Source organism: Callithrix jacchus, chromosome 1, assembly GCF_049354715.1.
Source record: "Callithrix jacchus isolate 240 chromosome 1, calJac240_pri, whole genome shotgun sequence".
Lineage (NCBI taxonomy): Eukaryota > Metazoa > Chordata > Mammalia > Primates > Cebidae > Callithrix > Callithrix jacchus.
In genome coordinates, this window is record NC_133502.1 from 95,059,209 (window position 1) to 95,079,082 (window position 19,874).

Below are 19,874 nucleotides of genomic sequence, written 5' to 3' on the forward strand. Positions count from 1 at the left end.
TGTTATCTTCCAATATTAGACATTCCTTCTTCATTTTCAATAGAATCCCCAAACTTTAGCTGGGTGTTTGGCGTTGCAGATCACATTTTTCAGGTTATTTTACACTTAGATGTGATCAGTGGCTAGTTATGGACAATTGAGCATAAGTGAAAATAGTTGTTTCCTGGAAAGAATTTCCAGGAAAAGTCGTTCTTTTCTTTTCCTTTTTGCTGCCTGGAATGTGGACATAATGACTGTTTTCCAGCAGCCATCTTGGGTCCTATCCAATGATGGCAGAGCAGAAAACTGGCAGGAATTGGTCTCTGACAATACATAGAACTTTGATACCAGTCCTGCTATCCTCCAGACCCTTTAGCTGAAATAATACAACCCTATATGAACAGTCTCTGTTGATTTCCAGTGTCTGTTGCATGTAGGCAAACCTAATTCTACACCATCTTAATGTGAAAAATCACTTTGGTGTAGAAATGTTCATAACCTGACATAAGGATGCTACTTCATAAAAGCACTTCCATATGTTTAAAAGTCTTTTGGGCTTTGTATACTGTATATCACAGGCTGGAGATTGGCAATTTGGTATGTGAGATAGCTAAATTAACACAGCACAAACTCGCAGGATAATCACTAAAATTTCCATTTACTTTACATAATAAAATCTACTTTGAGACAAATGATAATATAGAAAATATCTAATGGATATAGGAAGCTCATTTCATAATATCATTCATATTCCCTGTTTTCCTGAGTATGAATTATTTTTAAATCTCAATTTCCATTCTTCTAGAATGAACTCTTCCCATATGTGCTACACTTATGGGAAGAAAATCCAGTAGACACATAACCTGGCTGACTAGTAAAAGAAATGAGGATACCACTTATGACTTCTCCTCAGGTTATATACTTCAGGTTGGCCAGACCATTCTGCTGAAGATGACTTACCCTTGGCAGAATGTCTCATGGCAAGATTCATTTTAGATGATCCCCAATTGACAATTCCTTCCTGGATTCTTTACAGGCACCCAGAAAGTACATTCCCCTTACCCACAGTAAAGGAAGCTGTATTAGTCCATTTTCATGCTGCTGATAAAGACATACCCAAGACCAGGGAATTTACAAAAGAAAGAGTTTTAATGAATTTACAGTTCCACATGGCTGGAGAGGCCTCACAATTATGGTGGAAGGCAATGAGGAGCAAGTCATGTCTTACATGGATGGCAGCAGGCAAAGACAGAGAGAGAGAGCTTGTGCAGGAGAACTTCAGTTTTTAAAACCATCAGACCTCATGAGACTTATTCACTATTACCAGAATAGCATGGGAAAGACCCACCCCAATGATTCAATTATTTTTCACCAGCTCCTTCCCATAACACATGGGAATTATAGGATCTAGAAGATGAAATTTGGGTGGAGACACAGAGACAATCCATATCAGAAGCTCAGGTACTTCTCACATCAACCTTTTCCCTCTGATGCTACAAGCTACTTGTGGAAACCTCCAGTCTGGAGCCTTTTATCAAGCATGAGTGAGACCCCAACACATCAAGTTCCCTGGGTGGTATCGTTGAGGCCCCACTCTCAGGGTGGAAATGAAGGGGACACATTTCCTACCCTTGCCCCTTTGGGGGTTAGAGGAGTAGGATTCACAGCACGCATGCTCTCTCCAGACAACCCCTCCAACTTCTAAATTATTTTGCCCAGATCACTTCAATTTTAACCTTTTTTGTTTGTTTTTAAATCTTCAAGGTGAATGAGACATCAAGAAGCTCAAAACTCAGATACTGCCCAAATAATTTGCATGTTCTGTATGAGTGGGTTGGCATCTCACTTTGGAATAAAGGAGGAGTTGGCATCTATTATCTTAGATCTTCAGTCATAACTAAGGAAGAGTCTTATTTTAGCCTGTGGAACGGCATTCCCCCTACCAACTGTAGCTTTTCGGCACCATTGCCAAAAAAATACAAAGACTTGGTTATCTTTTAAAATCGTCAAAAAGGCCTTACTTATATCTCAGAAGTTTTGCCATTGGAAATCCTGACTGTTCTCACATCTAGCTTAACTCAGCAGTGCAATGTAAAGATTCTAAGGGATCCAAGAGAGGCCCCTGCAAATATAACCACTCTTATTTTGAACAACTGGGACTCATAGAGTGTAATCAGAAAAATAATTCTATTGTTTTCCACAACTACCTCTTCAAGCAAGCTTTTATGAGCTTTTTCCTTCCTCCTCTTCTTCTTTTTTTTCCTTTTTTTAAGAAATAGGGTCTCATTGATATCCACGCTGAAGTATAGTGGCACAATCACAGTTCACTGCAGCCTCGAATTCATGGGCTAAAGCAATCCTCCTGCGTCAGCCTCTCAAATAGCTAGGCCTACAAGCTTGCACTATGACACCTGGCTTATGAGATGCTCCTTTTCCTGTCTCTAGCAGAAGTAAATTTAGAACAAGTCTCATTTTTTTCCTCATTACTCTTAGATAACAAAATCACTTATTGTCACAAAATAGTCTCAATTAAATATTTAATGTTAGTAAAATAAACATGAAATGGTCTTCTAGTTGTCTGGGGGAAAGGAAAAGCAGAGCAGGTGGAGAAATAAAAAATTATCCAACCTGGACAACCCCTCACCCCCACTTCCCTCTGCAGACTTCCCAGCCTAGAGCAGGCTGTAGCTAGAGGAAGAGAAAAGCTTTAACTCTAAATGAAATTTATCATTTTTATGAGATATTTTAATTACCAAAATGTGACCAATAGGCTTTTTATTATCTGAGATTGACCATAAAAACTAAGGAAGCTGCACAGATTTTGTCCAAGCATAAATTAAAAACCTACTCCATAAAGCAGGATAAATAGGCAGTAGATGCAAAAAATATGGATGTCTGTATCTCTTCATGTTTGTGTGTGCGGGTGTCTGTGTGTATGTGTATACGCACATGATTTCCAATGTAAGTCTCATTTGTTCAACATAACAGTTACACCTGCTTAAGCAAACTAATATACATTAAAAAGTAAAGTCTAGTTTCTGTAAGACTTAAATTAGGGCATATAGAAATGGAGCAGCAAATGAGAGTGATGGGATCAAAATGTTGGGTGGCCTGCTTTCATTCCCATCCCAAATCTCTGGAAATGACAGAGAGGATATTTGCTAGAAGAAATAGACTCAGAGATACAGCAGAAAACAAGGGATGTACACTCAGGGGGCCAAAATTGATACAGAATTCCTAAAACAGGAATGCCAGATGTGATTGTGGTGATATTGGAAAAGCTGATCCAAAGTCGTTCCAGGAGAGAATGATGAAACCTGTGACATCAACCCCAACCTCTGAGGTTATGGAGACAGGAAGCAAGAGGGAACCCTAGCCCAACAGCCTAGTATTGCCAAACACCTTCCTTTCCCTTGCAATGGCATTTAAAATTATTCTATTTACAAACATTTTATCCATAAACCCCTTTCAGTTGCTTAGATATAAATGCAAGAAACATCCATAAGATTATACTGGTCAAAATACTATCCTACAATGTCAAAGAAAAAAAGTACTTTAACCAATTAAGTAAATAATTGAATTTCGCATATCTAGTATAATTATATCCTTTGTATCCCTTTTAGAAACATTAGTTTTCAAATGTGATATTTTTATTCACTAAAACAGTTCATATTTAAGCTTATTTGGTGATTCTTTATTCCTAAAATGAATGCTAACATACTTTTGTCCTATTCATTTACTTGCCATTTTAAATCCAAAATATCTGTGATGCTGTTAATATTAGCCTAATTTGTTCAACAATGTTGTCCTGTTAGTTCCAAAAATGCCTTGGCATTGAGCCACGAGCTGTATAAAAAAATCTGCTTAATAAACTGCTCGTATATTTCTTGCTCATTTATGTCTGACAAGTTCTCAGCTCCTATGACACAGCATCATATGTATTCTGTAATTAGTTCTTCTAAATTTATGATATTCAACATATTTCCCTTTCTCAAAAGTGGTCTTTCATTGGCCTCCCAGTGGCTCGCACTTGAGTATCAGCCTCACATGCTAGAAAGAAACACATTATTGTGATAAGGCCTTTAGTAGTTTTTCGAGGATCCTTGGGCAAGAGACTTTACAAGGTGAAGCAACAATGATAGACATACTCTTGATGATTTTAGTTTGAATGGAATTCACCCTGGTATAGATATATAGCACCTAAATAAAACCCAGGTAAAAGACCATAGTTTAGAATGCTATTACCCATTAAGCTTAGAATAAGACCATCACAGCAAACCCAGTAGCTACGATTACTGTTCTCCTGTGAATCTATATCCCCAATGGCCTCACTTGGCCTCCTGAAACTTGAGGGGCCATTGAAGTAGGAAATCAATTATCCCACCATTGACACCTGATTCTGCCAAGAGATGGTTCCTTTAGGATTCAGCTCCAGAGCCTCAAAGGAAATCATACCCAAACCTGACTCCAACCCATTTCGGTTCAGGTGTACCTCACAGCATCCTGATATTCTTCCTATCATAGCATCCATCATGCCCTTTGCAACCATGGTTATGTGCTCCCATTTTTCCTAGAAACCCATGAGTTCCTGATAGACAAGGACCTTGTTTTGAATTATTTTTCTTAACCTAGCACTTAGCATTATGCCTGACAAAGTAATGGGGCCTCAAAAAATGTTTGCTGAATGTGAAACTTCTTCACTTTATCCTCTTCCCTCTCTACCTCCTCCCTTTCCTCCCTCTCTTCCTTCTTTGTTTCCTTCCTTCATCCCTTCCTCCCTCCCTTACTTCCTTTCTTCCTTCTTCCCTTTCTTCCACAAATATTTATTGAACATCTACTATGTTCCAGGTATTGTTCTAGGAACTGGGGATAAAACAGGGAACAAAACAGACCAAAGTCCCCACTTCCACAGACCTTGTACTCTAGTAGGAGGTGACAAATGATTAACAACTAAGTAAGTCTAAAATATGTCCAACAAGGTAAGTGTCATGAAGAAGACTAAAGTAGGGAAAGGGGATAGAGAGATATGATAAGAATGGACTGCTCTTTTGCATAAACATGAGTAGCTGGCTCATTGAACAAGAGGGACTTGTAAGTAGCTACAATCAGAAAACCAATTTATTTTTCCTCTATCACTGCCCATCCAGTCATTTGGAGGGACTAGTTCTTTCTCATGCTCCTTGATGAAAATATAAGACAGGTCCCAGGGCATTTTTGGTGACTCTCAGGTAACACAAAAATTCTCTGACTACTTTTTTCCAAGAGGATTTTCACTGAGGTAAATAAAATGCCAGTCCCATATAATAGTCAAAACTTCAAACTTCATGGAAAGATTCTCATTCCTTCTTGGGGCTGCTTTGGCCTGGCCCACTATGTTGGGAACAGGAAGCACAGTTGGTTTCTTCTCAATTATCCCACTTGGGCTTCTTCCCTACTCCTCACCTCCCTCTGTCTCCTTGGGGACTGATGCTAAGGATATGTGGATATGAGGAAGAGAGAGAAGTAAATGCAGGAATGGCGGAATGTAATCTTGCTCTGGTTTCCCCGGGAATGTTTATCTTTGACCCTCTCTGGCACTTATGAATATTCAAAAGTGACTTTCTTGGGATGTCCTGGTAGACTTTGGGGTCACCTCTGGGAACATTGAATGGCATGTCCCATGATATAAGATGCTCTGGCTAGACTTAAATGTCTTGCCTGAGCTCCTGGAGACCCAGCTAGACACCCTCCCATCTCTCCATTCTTCCTTCTGTAAATATTTATTGAGCACCCACTATGAGGTACTCTTTGAAAGGCTCTGAAAGGACTCCATGTCATTTTCTTCTTCCCTGTTGCCCACATTGGATCCACAAAAGGCACATCTGGGCTTGAGGATTCATACATTCTTGCTCCACCTCTAGGAGAGCTGGCTCCCTCTTTCTGCTCTGCTTCCTCTGACCAGTCACTGGAGCCTGTGCCTAACTTCGCAAGGCACGAAAGGGTCCTTGCAGATGAGACTTAGAGCACACTCTTTCCAAAACCCTCTCTGTGCTATCAAACTCCTCTTTAGGCTTCTTGCATTTTAATTCTTGTATATCCCTCATGTGAGTGGCAACCTATTAGCATCATCTTCCTAGAGGATCTTGCATAAGTGACCTAATTTTTACTTTGGCACACGAGGCTATTGTTCTGTTCTTAGATTTTCAGAGCCTTAGCCAAAATGTAGACAAAAGTAAGTCCCATTTTAAACTCTGCTACAAATAAATGATGCTCACATTAGCTCTTACAGCAGCATTTAAGGACAAGGACACCTTCAATCTGCCAGATGAAAATGCTGGTGGACGCACAAAGCAACCACTCAGCAGCAGTTTTGCAAAAAAGAAACCCAAAAATGTTAAGAAGGCATTCAGGAGGGGAAACAGATGGGAATAGGGCTAGCCAGCATGTGTGTGGACATAATTCAGGAAATAGGACAGAAGTTATGGCTAAGATGTAAGAAATCAAAGCCTCAACACATATGCAGTGAGATATACAATATCCAAGCCAGAGCAAAAAATAATCAGGTCTATTTTCTACAAGCAAGATGCAGTGTAGAGGGGTAAAAAGGCAAGCAAACTAGAAGTGGAACAGTTTGGTACTCAAAGAGGCAATTTGGAAAAGCCAGAGGAGAACAATGGATTTTAATTTTTAATACACTTTCTAGCTGTTTGACTTTTCTTTTTCTTTTTTTTTTTTTTTTTTTTTTTGAGATGGAGTTTCACTGTTGTTACCCAGACTGGAGTGCAATGGCACAATCTCGGCTCACTGCAACCTCCGCCTCCTGGGTTCAAGCAATTCTGCCTCAGGCTCCCTAGTAGCTGAGACTACAGGCGTGCACCACCATGCCCAGCTAATTTTTATTTCTTTAGTAGAGACGGGGTTTCACCTTGTTGACCAGGATGGTCTCGATCTCTTGACCTCGTGATCCACCCGCCTCGGCCTCCCAAAGTACCGGGATTATAGGCGTGAGCCACCGCGCCTGGCCGTTGTTTGACTTTTCGCCAGTAATTAAGCTTAACTTGTTCTCAGTTTCCTCATCTATTCAACATCGATCATGTATGACACCTGCCTGAAGAGCTGTCTAGAGGATGAAATAAAGCACCTTTAATGAAAATGTTTTGTTGAATTGATCCTATTCCATCAATAGGATGCAATCATAAGCAACTTCATTTTAATCAAACTGCCCCTTCCCTCCTACAGCAAGTTATTTCCTTTTGTTTAATAACAGTCTTAGGTAAGTCTCTTCCTGGCCACTGCTGTCCCTGCCCCAAGGGCAGTATACTCCTTCCTTCCACTCTGCCATATCAGGCATGGCCTCTCACATTTAGGTTTCAGGCATGTGCCTGGACCCCATGTCCTCTAAATTCCAGGACATACATATTAATCTCTCTGAGTGGTTCCCTTGAAATCCCTGTCAACTGAAGAAAGAGGGACACAGAGTCCACAACTACATGAATCCTCTTTTAACTCTTCAGACTTTTGTCTTCAAGGACACACCTACTCATACTGGTTTATGCTAATTTAGTCTCTTAGCAGGTCCTGTCTTGGCGGCCTGGATTCTTGCTTTAAGGCATGTGGTTGCTGCCAATTATCAAAAGTGTGTTTAGGCCCTCATCAAAACTCTGTGACTACAAGAAAAGAACTTGTCCATCCTCTTGCTACATCCAGCCTCGCACCTGGCATGTGAGGTATGGGCGCTGGGCACCAGTATCCCTTCCTTCTCTTTACACTTGGGACCTTGGGTGAGTCATTTAAGATCTGTAAGTCTAGGTTTAGAACTAGAATAATAATATATTTATTGACAGCTTTACAGCTTTGTTGTGAAGAATGAAAAACAAGATGGATGGGCCAGTGCTTTATACACAGAAAGTCTATAGAGAAAAGTGTAAATTACTCTTAAGATAGAGAATAGCAATTTCATCAGAAATAGTGATTCCTCAGTCTATTTTCTTTTCTATCTCATACACATTCCAAATCTGGCAGGTGGAGGACAGGATTTCAATGGCCATCAACAAAAAGACATAGAAACAGCAAATAGTACTATTTATTTACACATTCTCATTAAACCTGAGGCTTGACCACTGTAATGCATATAATATACAGGAAGGAAGGTTTGTGGTTCCTATACCTCATATTTCACTTCATCTCACTTCTTCCCACAACCCAGAGACAAAGAGCACTTTTATATAGGAATCAAAACTAAATGTTTCTTAAGGACCACAGTCTCTAAGTTCATGCCAAAAAACGCCTGTCTTGCCCCACTTACTCTTATTTTTGTTTGTTTTAATTGCATTTTAGGTTGTGGGGTACATGTGCAGAGCATGCAATACAGTTGCATACGTACACACATGGCAGTGTGCTTTGTTTGCTTTCTCCCCTTCACCCACATTTGGCGTTTCTCCCCAGGCTATCCCTCCCCACCTCCCCCTCCCATTGGCCCTCCCCTTTTCCCCCCAATAGACCCCAGTATTTAGTACTCCCCTCCCTGTGTCCATGTGTTCTCATTTTTCATCACCCGCCTATGAGTGAGAATATGCGGTGTTTCATTTTCTGTTCTTGTGTCAGTTTGCTGAGGATGATGTTCTCCAGATTCACCCATGTCCCTACAAACGACACAAACTCATCATATCTGATTGCTGCATAATATTCCATGGTGTATAGGTGCCACATTTTTCCAATCCAGTCTATCATCAATGGACATTTGGGTTGATTCCAGGTCTTTGCTATTGTAAACAGTGCTGCAATGAACATTCGTGTGCATGTGTCCTTATAGTAGAACGATTTATAGTCCTTTGGATATATACCCAGTAATGGGATTGCTGGGTCAAATGGAATTTCTATTTTTAAGGCCTTGAGGAATCGCCACACTGTCTTCCACAATGGTTGAACTAATTTACACTCCCAACAACAGTGTAAAAGTGTTCCTTTTTCTCCACATCCTCTCCAGCATCTGTTGTCTCCAGATTTTTTGATGATCGCCATTCTAACTGGCGTGAGATGGTATCTCAATGTGGTTTTGATTTGCATCTCTCTGATGACCAGTGACGATGAGCATTTTTTCATATGATTGTTGGCCTCATATATGTCTTCTTTCATAAAGTGTCTGTTCATATCCTTTGCCCACTTTTGAATGGGCTTGTTTGTTTTTTTCCTGTAAATCTGTTTGAGTTCTTTGTAAATTCTGGATATCAGCCCTTTGTCAGATGGGTAAACTGCAAAAAATTTTTTCCCATTCGGTTGGTTGCCGATTCACACTAGTGACTGTTTCTTTTGCTGTGCAGAAGCTGTGGAGTTTGATTAGGTCCCATTTGTCTATTTTGGCTTTTGTTGCCAATGCTTTTGGTGTTTTGTTCATGAAGTCCTTGCCTACTCCTATGTCCTGGATGGTTTTGCCTAGATTTCCTTCTAGGGTTTTTATGGTGCCAAGTCTTATGTTTAAGTCTTTAATCCATCTGGAGTTAATTTTGGTGTAAGGTGTCAGGAAGGGGTCCAGTTTCTGCTTTCTGCACATGGCTAGCCAGTTTTCCCAGCACCATTTGTTGAACAGAGAATCCTTTTCCCATTGCTTGTTTTTGTTGGGTTCATTAAAGATTGTATGGTTGTAGCTATGTTGTGTTGCCTCTGATGCCTCTGTTCTGTTCCATTGGTCTATATCTCTGTTTTGGTACCAGTACCATGCTATTTTGATTACTGTAGCCTTGTAGTATAGTTTCAAATCCAGTAATGTGATGCCCGCCGCTGTGTTCTTTTTGCTTAGAATTGACTTGGCTATGTGGGCTCCCTTTTGGTTTCATATGAAGTTCATGGTGGTTTTTTCCAGTTCTGTGAAGAAAGTCAATGGTAGCTTGATGGGGATAGCGTTGATTCTGTAAATTACTTTGGGCAGTATAGCCATTTTCAAGATATTAATTCTTCCTAACCATGAACATGGAATGTTTCTCCATCTGTTTGTGTCCTCTCTGATTTCGTTGAGCAGTGGTTTGTAGTACTCCTTGAAGAGGTCCCTTACATTCCTTGTGAGTTGTATTCCAAGGTATTTTATTCTTTTTGTAGCAATTGCGAATGGCAGTTCGTTCTTGATATGGCTTTCTTTAAGTCTGTTATTGGTGTAGATGAACGCTTGTGATTTTTTCACATTGATTTTATATCCTGAGACTTTGCTAAAGTTGCTTATCAGTTTCAGGAGTTTTTGGGCTGAGGCAATGGGGTCTTCTAGGTATACTATCATGTCGTCTGCAAATAGAGACAATTTAGCTTCCACTTTTCCTATTTGAATACCCTTTATTTCTTTTTCTTGCCTGATTGCTCTGGCTAGAACTTCTAGTACTATATTGAATAGGAGTGGTGAAAGAGGGCATCCTTGTCTAGTGCCAGATTTCAAAGGGAATGCTTCCAGTTTTTGCCCATTCAGTATGATATTGGCTGTTGGTTTGTCATAAATAGCTTTTATTACTTTGAGATATGTTCCATCGATACCGAGTTTATTGAGGGTTTTTAGCATAAAGGGCTGTTGAATTTTGTCAAATGCCTTCTCTGCGTCAATTGAGATAATCATGTGGTTTTTGTTTTTGGTTCTGTTTATGTGGTGAATTATGTTGATAGACTTGCGTATGTTGAACCAGCCTTGCATCCCCGGGATGAATCCTACTCGATCATGATGAATAAGTTTTTTGATTTGCTGTTGCAATCAGCTTGCCAATATTTTATTGAAGATTTTTGCATCTATGTTCATCATGGATATTGGCCTGAAGATTTCTTTTCTCGTTGGGTCTCTGCCGGGTTTTGGTATCAAAATGATGTTGGTCTCATAAAATGATTTGAGAAGGATTCCCTCTTTTTGGATTGTTTGAAATAGTTTTAGAAGGAATGGTACCAGCTCCTCCTTGTGTGTCTGGTAGAATTCGGCTGTGAACCCATCTGGACCTGGGCTTTTTTTGTGTGGTAGGCTCTTAATTGCTGCCTCAACTTCAGACCTTGTTATTGGTCTATTCATAGTTTCAGCTTCCTCCTGGTTTAGGCTGGGAGGACACAGGAGTCCAGGAATTTATCCATTTCTTCCAGGTTTACTAGTTTATGTGCATAGAGTTGTTTGTAATATTCTCTGATGATGGTTTGAATTTCTGTGGAGTCTGTGGTGATTTCCCCTTTATCATTTTTTATTGCATCTATTTGGTTGTTCTCTCTTTTCTTTTTAATCAATCTGGCTAGTGGTCTGTCTATTTTGTTGATCTTTTCAAAAAACCAGCTCTTGGATTTATTGATTTTTTTCAAGGGTTTTTCGTGTCTCCATCTCCTTCAGTTCAGCTCTGATCTTAGTTATTTCTTGTCTTCTGCTGGGTTTTGAGTTTTTTTGATCTTGCTGCTCTAGCTCTTTCAATTTTGACGATAGGGTGTCAATTTTGGATCTCTCCATTCTCCTCATATGGGCACTTACTGCTATATACTTTCCTCTAGAGACTGCTTTAAATGTGTCCCAGAGATTCTGGCATGTTGTGTCTTCGTTCTCATTGGTTTTGATAAACTTCTTTATTTCTGCTTTCATTTCGTTGTTTATCCAGTCAACATTCAAGAGCCAGTTGTTCAGTTTCCATGAAGCTGTGCGGTTCTGGGTTGGTTTTAGAATTCTGAGTTCTGACTTGATTGCACTATGGTCTGAGAGGCTGTTTGTTATGATTTCAGTTGTTTTGCATTTGCTGAGGAGTGCTTTATTTCCAATTATGTGGTCAATTTTAGAGTAGGTGTGATGTGGTGCTGAGAAGAATGTATATTCTGTGGATTTGGGGTGGAGAGTTCTGTAAATGTCTATCAGGTTTGCTTGGTCCATGTCTGAGTTCAAGTCGTGGATATCCTTGTTGATTTTCTGTCTGGTTGATCTGTCTAATATTGACAGTGGAGTGTTAAAGTCTCCCACTATTATTGTGTGGGAGTCTAAGTCTCTTTGTAAGTCATTAAGAACTTGCCTTATGTATCTGGGTGCTCCGGTATTGGGTCCATATTTGTTTAGGATCGTTAGCTCTTCTTGTTGTATCGATCCGTTTACCATTATGTAATGGCCTTCTTTGTCTCTTTTGATCTTTGTTGCTTTAAAGTCTGTTTTATCAGAGATGAGAATTGCAACTCCTGCTTTTTTTTGCTCTCCATTTGCTTGGTAAATCTTCCTCCATCCCTTTATTTTGAGCCTTTGTGTATGCTTGCATGTGAGATGGGTTTCCTGTATACAGCACACTGATGGGTTTTGGATTTTTATCCAATTTGCCAGTCTGTGTCTTTTGATTGGTGCATTTAGTCCATTTACATTTAGGGTTAATATTGTTATGTGTGAATTTGATACTGCCATTTTGATGCTAGCTGACTGTTTTGCCCGTTAGTTGTTGTAGATTCTTCATTATGTTGATGCTTTTTAGCATTTAGTGTGATTTTGGAATGGCTGGTACTGGTTGTTCCTTTCTATGTGTAGTGCCTCTTTCAGTAGCTCTTGTAAAACAGGCCTGGTGGTGACAAAATCTCTGAGCACTTGCTTGTTTGCAAAGGATTTTATTTTTCCTTCACTTCTGAAGCTCAGTTTGGCTGGATATGAAATTCTGGGTTCAAAGTTCTTTTCTTTAAGGATGTTGAATATTGGCCCCCACTCTCTTCTGGCTTGTAGAGTTTCTGCCGAGAGATCTGCTGTGAGTCTGATGGGCTTCCCTTTGTGGGTGACCCGACCTTTCTCCCTGGCTGCCCTTAGTATTTTCTCCTTTATTTCAACTTTGTTAAATATGACAATTATGTGCCTTTGGGTTGCTCTTCTTGCGGAATATCTTTGTGGTGTTCTCTGTATTTCCTGCAATTGAGTGTTGGCCTGTCTTGCCAGGTGGGGGAAATTTCCTGGATAATGTCCTGAAGAGTATTTTCCAGCTTGGATTCATTCTCTTCGTCACATTCTGGTACGCCTATCAAACGTAGGTTAGGTCTCTTCACATAGTCCCACATTTCTTGGAGACTTTGTTCATTCCTTTTTGCGCTTTTTTCTCTGATCTTGGTTTCTCATTTTATTTCATTGAGTTGATCTTCGACTTCTGATATTCTTTCTTCTGCTTGGTCAGTTTGGCTGTTGAAACTTGTGCATGCTTCGCGAAGTTCTCGTATTGTGTTTTTCAGCTCCTTTAATTCATTCATATTCCTCTCTAAGTTATCCATTCTTGTTATCATTTCCTTGAATATTTTTTCATATCTTTTTTTCAAGGTTCTTAGTTTCTTTGCATTGATTTAAAACATGTTCTTTTAGCTCACAAAAGTTTCTCATTATCCACCTTCTGAAGTCTAATTCCGTCATTTCGTCACAGTCATTCTCCATCCAGCTTTGTTCCCTTGCTGGTGAGGGGTTTTGTTCCTTTCTAGGTGGCGAGGTGTTCTGGTTTCGGGTGTTTTCCTCCTTTTTGCGCTGGTTTCTTCCCATCTTTGTGGATTTATCCACCTGTCGTCTGTGTAGTTGCTGACTTTTAGATTGAGTCTCTGAGTGGATACCCAGATTGCTGATGATGAATTATTTCTGTTACTTGGTTTTCCTTCTACCAGTCTAGCCCCTCCGCTGTACGACTGCTGAGGTCCACTCCAGGCCCTGCTTCTCTGGGGTACACCTATAGCAGCTGCGGATCAGTAGGGATGCTACCAGTTTCTTTTTCTGCTATCTTTGTCCCAGAATGATGCCTGCCAAATGTCAGTCTTTTGGATATAGAGTGGTCAGGGAACTGCTTGAGGAGACAGTCTGTACTTTGTAGGAGCTCAATTGCTGAGCTGTGAGCTCTGTTGTTCATTCAGGGCTGTTAGGCTGCTACGTTTAATTCTGCTGCAACATAACTCATAAAAAAACCCTTTTTTCTCAGATGCTCTGTCTGGGGGCGTTGGGGCTTTCCTTGTGAGTGTGCGCCTCGCTGTCCTGCCCAGCTAGGAGGCAGTCTAGTCACTTTTTGCCTGCCAAGGATCCACCCTCCTGGTGTGAGGTTCGCCCTGTTGCTGCAGGCTCTGCCCTTCTGCTGCAGTCTCTGCCTTGTTGCCACAGCCTACGCCCTGCAGCGAAGTCTCCCTGTTGTACCGGGTTGCCTCGGCAACCGCAGGCTGCCTCACCAATGGGCATGTACTTCAGTACAGGCTGATTGCGTCGGTCATGGCGGACACCCCTCCCCCATGCGCTTTACGAAAACCTCCTCACTGGGAGCGTTTGGAATCGCTGTTTTGTTTGTCGCACTGCACTACCCCAAACGCTGTTTCCCTGGGATTTCCTGGGCTGGCTCACTGTCCAAGTCCCGTTCAGTCTCAAGTTCAGCCCTCTCAGGTCTCAGTTTGCCGGTTCAACAGGGCACCCGTAACAGTGTGCTTTTGTATGGAGTGCTGTGGAGCGCCTCTGCACTCCAGCGCGGGCCGCAGCCGCATCGACTTCCGGCTACAGCAGCCAAGACCTCTGCATGGCGTCCTGCGTCTCTTTTATACCTGGGAATTTCCCTGTTCTGTGGGCAACTAAGATCCGTCTGGAAATGCATCCCCGACTCACCCTCTCCGCGCATCCAGCGAGAGCTTCAATCCTGGGTTGTTCTCACAGCGCCATCTTGAGTCCTCCCCCCGCCCCACTTACCCTTATCCTGACCATATCCCCATGTTGAAGAGAGCAAGGTGAAGCTGGATTTGTGAGGGAATGGAGCAAGGTGGATGTTGACTGAGTTGGACATCACACTGCAGAATCCCATCCACATGCTGGCTGATGACCTACTAGGCAGCCTGAGGGTTGGGTGGAAACTGAGGAATCATCAGATTCCCCTGAGATCTGGGCTGTGGAGCAAGAGGTAAACCTGAGCAGAGAGAAACAGAGTGTCAGAGACACTCTGTGTGTATGTGACACAGAGACATTGGGGTGGCGATGGAAATGTTTTACTTTAGAGCTGTGTTAGTTCCTGCAAATTTGTTCATTCCATATCCAGGCAGCTGTCACTTTACAATAAATCCCCGTTCTCCAGGAGATTCTTATTACTCTCTGTCCACTGCAACTATAAAAGGAAGGGAGAAAATAGCACTGCGATGCTAAGCTAATTTGTCCTCATCACCTTGCAGAATGGAGAATCTTTTAGAACAATTTCCAGTATGGAATTATGCATCTTTTTACACCTGGTCTAAAACTAGCTCAGCCTTTGGGGGCAGAATGTGACACAAACCCAATCTTTTCATCACCTGTACAACCGTCCTCATCAAATCACCAGTTCTTCATGCCCTGAGGCCATCCTCTAAGGCTAAATTGTCTTCAGCTAGCCCCAAAACTCCTGTTGTAGGGCTCAATTTGGGGGTCTTCTAGGAGTTGAGCTCCTGCCTTATGCTGACTGGACAGATTCCTAGGTAGCCAAGCAATAGCCCACTCACAGCAATTCAAACAGGAATCACTTATGCCATAAATATTCTGCTTGCAACTGGATTGTACAAATGTTATGAGACTGTTAATAGCATGTTTTAGTTAGTCACAACTCCACCAGCTTAAGATAAGTACAAAAGACTTGAAACCAAAGACCTGGGTACAACCTCTTTGTCTTCCACTCCCTGGCTGTGTGACTTTGAGTAAGTCTCTTAGCCTCTAGGAGTATCTTTTCCCTTTTCTGTGAATTAGAGATGGTAATAATACCTATATCACAGGGTTATTGTATAGGTGAAAAGAGACATCTAGCAGAATATTGCTGCTTCAGTGACAACAGCATCAAAGCAACAGAAACAATTTCCTAGGCACTTGTATGTGCCGGACACCATGCCATGTACTCAACTTGCTTCATCTCATTTAATTGACCCAATCATTGTATGAGGTAGACACGTTTTACAAGTAATGTTGCTTCAGCACACACTGACCAAGTCATCTAAGTAACTAATACAGTTAAAGAGAAATGGTCCTGCACAAAACACTCCTCCCTTTACTTTTTCAGTTTCACTATGACAAAGATGTCAAACTTAAAACGAAGTAATAGCAACTACTTACTGGGGACTCATCGGTTCCAAGTCGCCGATATGCTGAATTACACAGTTTTTTAACTTTCTCAGGATCCTCTATATCATAATCTTTGGGAAAAGCTTCTCTGTCACGGTGCCTTAAGAAAAAATTAGGAATCTATTAAGATATGGAGTTTATTTATTCTGCATTGCATTTAGATTTTTAAAAATTATCCAGTGAAGGCTGGGCGCGGTGGCTCAAGCCTGTAATCCCAGCACTTTGGGAGGCCAAGGCGGGTGGATCATGAGGTCAAGAGATCGAGGCCATCCTGGTCAAATGGTGAAACCCCATCTCTGCTACAAATACAAAAAATTAGCTGGGCATGGTGGCGCGTGCCTGTAATCCCAGCTACTCAGGAGGCTGAGGCAGGTGAATTGCCTGAATCCAGGAGGCGGAGGTTGCGGTGAGCCGAGATCGCGCCATTGCACTCCAGCCTGGGTAACAAGAGCGAAACTCCGTCTCAAAAAAAAAAAAAATTATCCAATGAAAATGTTCTATATTTGCAGCTTTATTTTAATTATAAATTTACTAGATTTGTGATATATAAAGCATTTTCCATCTCTTTTCAAATAATACTGAGGCTACTTCCTAAAAGCAACCTGGCATAAGTGATAAAACTAATATCACCAAAACAATACTTACCGAACATAGTAACAGTAATTACTCAGTGATTCCAAGGAGCTGAATCTTATTTAATAATGCAGATTAGTTTACAGACAGTAAATTCTAAAATAAGACATGGTAATATCTTGGAAAGACAACTTACCACTTTAGAAATTCTTTCTACCATGAATTTTAATTATAATTTTTTTCAAAACAAGACAGCAAACTATTTGCCCATAATGATTTATAACCTGTGCTTCCTGCTTCCAAAGAGTCAAGAAAGGAAGCTGATAAACATGAGGTAGAAGAATACTGTTCTTAAAAATGTAGATGGAAGAAGGAAAAAATATACCAAACATCTCCATTAAAAGGGTGATTAAGAATAACAAGAGTCAGGGCACAGTAGCACATGCCTGTAATCCCAGCACTTAGGGAGGCAGGCAGATTTCCTTGAGCCTAGAAGTTCAAGACCAGCTTGGGCAACACGGCAAGACCCCATATCTACAAAAAATACAAAAATCAGCTGGGCATGGTGTCATGTGCCTGTAGTCCCAGCTACTTGGGAGGGTGGGCTAGGAGGATCACCCCAGGGAGGTCAAGGCTGCAGTAAGCCATGACTGTGTCACTGCACTCCAGCCTGGACAACAGAATAAGATCTTGTCTCAAAAAAAAAAAGAAAGAAGAAGAAAATGAAGAGGGAGAGGGAGAGGAAGGAGGGAAGAGGGAAGAGGGAAGAAGGAAGAAGGAGATTTGGGGCTAGAAAAGGAAAAAGCAGCAGAAGTGGCTGGCGACTGAAGTAGCTATTTTTAATAGAGCTTCCTTGAGTGAAATACAGAAAGCTAAGACTAAGCATCTCTCAGAAGGTAACTTGCTTTAAGGATACAGAGCTAGAATTCTTTTTTCTTCTTCTTCTTTTCTTTTTTTTTTTTTTTTTTTTTTTTTTTTTTTTTTTTTTTTTTTTTGAGACAGGGTTTCACTCTTGTTTCCCAGGCTGTAGTGCAATGGCACGATATCAGAGGTCGCGATCACCCCAACCTCCACCTCCTGGGTTCAAGAAATTCTCCTGCCTCAGCCTCCTTAGTAGCTGGGATTACAGGCACGCACCACCATGCCCAGCTAATTTTTTGTATTTTTAGTAGAGATGGGGTTTCACCATGTTGACCAGGATGGTCTTGATCTCTTGACCTCGTGATCCACCCGCCTCAGCCTCCCAAAGTGCTGGGATTACAGGCGTGAGCCACCGTGCCCAGCCTAGGGCTAGAATTCTTTAGGGGACACTCAAGTGCCCAAGAATTCAATCATCCAGCCATTTGTTTATTCCACAAATGTTTTAAAATTAATACTACATGCCAGGCACTTTGGCAGATGTAGGGGATGCGGTGGAAAGCAAGTCTGATGGAGTTCCTGTCTTTAAGTTGCTTGCAGTCTAGATAGAGAGACACAAAAAGAAGAAAAATCTACAAGACGGTAAGTGTAGGTACAAAGCTGGAGAAGCAGAATTGCTTCCCTTAACTAAGATTGAGTACCCAATCCAAAGGGCATCCAAGTAATGAGGCCCTTTAGGACCTGATCCTCTTCCCCACCCCTGCTGGACTGGGGCTCAGCCCCTCCACTACATTCCCATTAACATCCCTCCCTCCCTGCCTCTGAGTATGACAACAGAGCTCTGTAGTAGAATCAAACATCTTGATTAAAAGGGTGAGTAAGCAGCCAGGGAGCCCCGGGTTGGACAGCAGGCAGAACACCACACCTGAGCCCTCTTCTCTCCTCACATCTGAGTGTCAAAGTACAGAACACTAAATGGTTTTTGGTAACCTACCAGCATTTTAGGAGAGCCTAATAGGAAGTTTTCATTTAGGTCCCCAGTGGGGATATTGGACAACACAAGCACCAGGAGCGGTAGAGTGAACAGGGCCATGGTCTGAGTCATTGCTCAACAAGGTCTTAGCTGTGTGACCTTGGGCAAGTCACTTAACCTTTCAGTGCTTCCATTTTCACATGTATAAAATGAGGACAGAAATAATAAAAATACCTTTGAAGATCTTAATATGAATTAAAATTTTAAAAAGCAGAAAATCCTTCATGTGCTGTAAAGCATCATAAACATCTATGTATAATGAATACTTATAGGGGTCCAAAATCTGGTATACATTGGAATTTCATTTGCCATAATTGAACTTAATTTTTCTTCCAACCTGTCATTTTGCCAAGTGGAAAAATCTGAATATGGTCAGTTCTGGATTTCTTCCAGTTCTGAGGGGTTTGTGTGGTGCCACAATGCCAAGAATCCATCTTTGTTGCTATCACTTCTTGCTTACATCTATAGAAACAATCGCCTTCCCCTGCGGTCCTCCCTTAGGGATCCATGCAGGTCTTCATCCTCCTGGCCTTGCCATGCAGACTCCTAGGTAGACTGGTGCTCTGCCACAAGGTTGCCACTCTCTAGCCCACCAGATACCTTCTAGTGTCTCTCTCCATCTGGGTTCCTGGAAACCCAGGCACCATCCCTGGGTTATGTCAGACACAACAAATAGTTTTTCATCTCTCCAGCACTCTGGGCTTGGAGGACACTGGGAGCCCCAGCCTTCAACAGTTCTGAGAATATTACCCTGGGAATAGGGTGTGATGGGGAGAAGTGATAACAGGTTCTGATATGGTTTGGCTATGCCCCCACACAAATCTCATCTTGAATTGTAGCACCCATAATTCCCATGTGCCATGGGAGGGATCCTTTGGGAAGTAATTGATTCATGGGGGTGGGTCTTTCCCATGCTGTTCTCGTGATAGTGAATAAGTCTCACCAGATCTGATGGTTTTATAAAGTGGAATTTCCCTACACAAGCTCTTTCTTGCCTGGGGCCATGTAAGACATGACTTTGCTCATCATTTGCTTTCTACTATGATTGTAAATTTTATAAATTACCCATTCTCTGGTATGTCTTTATTAGCAGCGTGAGAACAGACTAATACAGGTCCCATCTGGCTCCAGGATTTCCAAAATCTTAACTCAAATTCAGAATCCCAGACAAATTTAAACATTCTCAGCTTCTTCTCTGGCCTTCTCCTTTTTTTGTCCATGAATTCTTCACTTGCTGAGGAACAGGGTGGCCTGGCTCTTCAAGCTCCCAGATCTATCAGGCTTATGCTAAGACCCAAGTTTCTGAACTCCAAATCCAATAATTTGCTCTTTTGTTACCCGCTGGGTCATTCTTTCCTGAGGCAATAAAACCACAGTATGTTCCTACAGCAGCACACAAATGAAGAGGAAACATAC

General features: G+C 41.5%; 1 protein-coding gene across 6 annotated transcripts in view; it reads right to left on the reverse strand.

Annotated features, from left to right (window-relative positions):
* CFAP95 (cilia and flagella associated protein 95) overlaps positions 1 to 19,874 on the reverse strand; it is a 118,483-nt gene that overhangs the window by 74,904 nt on the left and 23,705 nt on the right. For 5 of the 6 annotated variants that reach the window (XR_008481116.2, XM_035302769.3, XM_035302764.3 and 2 more), the window contains exon 2: positions 15,986 to 16,094. The exons of the other annotated variant lie outside the window; for it this stretch is intronic. Coding sequence is in view for 4 of the 5 variants with exons in the window: in XM_035302769.3 (XP_035158660.2) it covers positions 15,986 to 16,094 (109 nt within the window). In the remaining variant the exon portion in view is untranslated. The remainder of the gene's footprint in view (positions 1 to 15,985; positions 16,095 to 19,874) is intronic. 6 annotated transcript variants of the gene reach the window in all.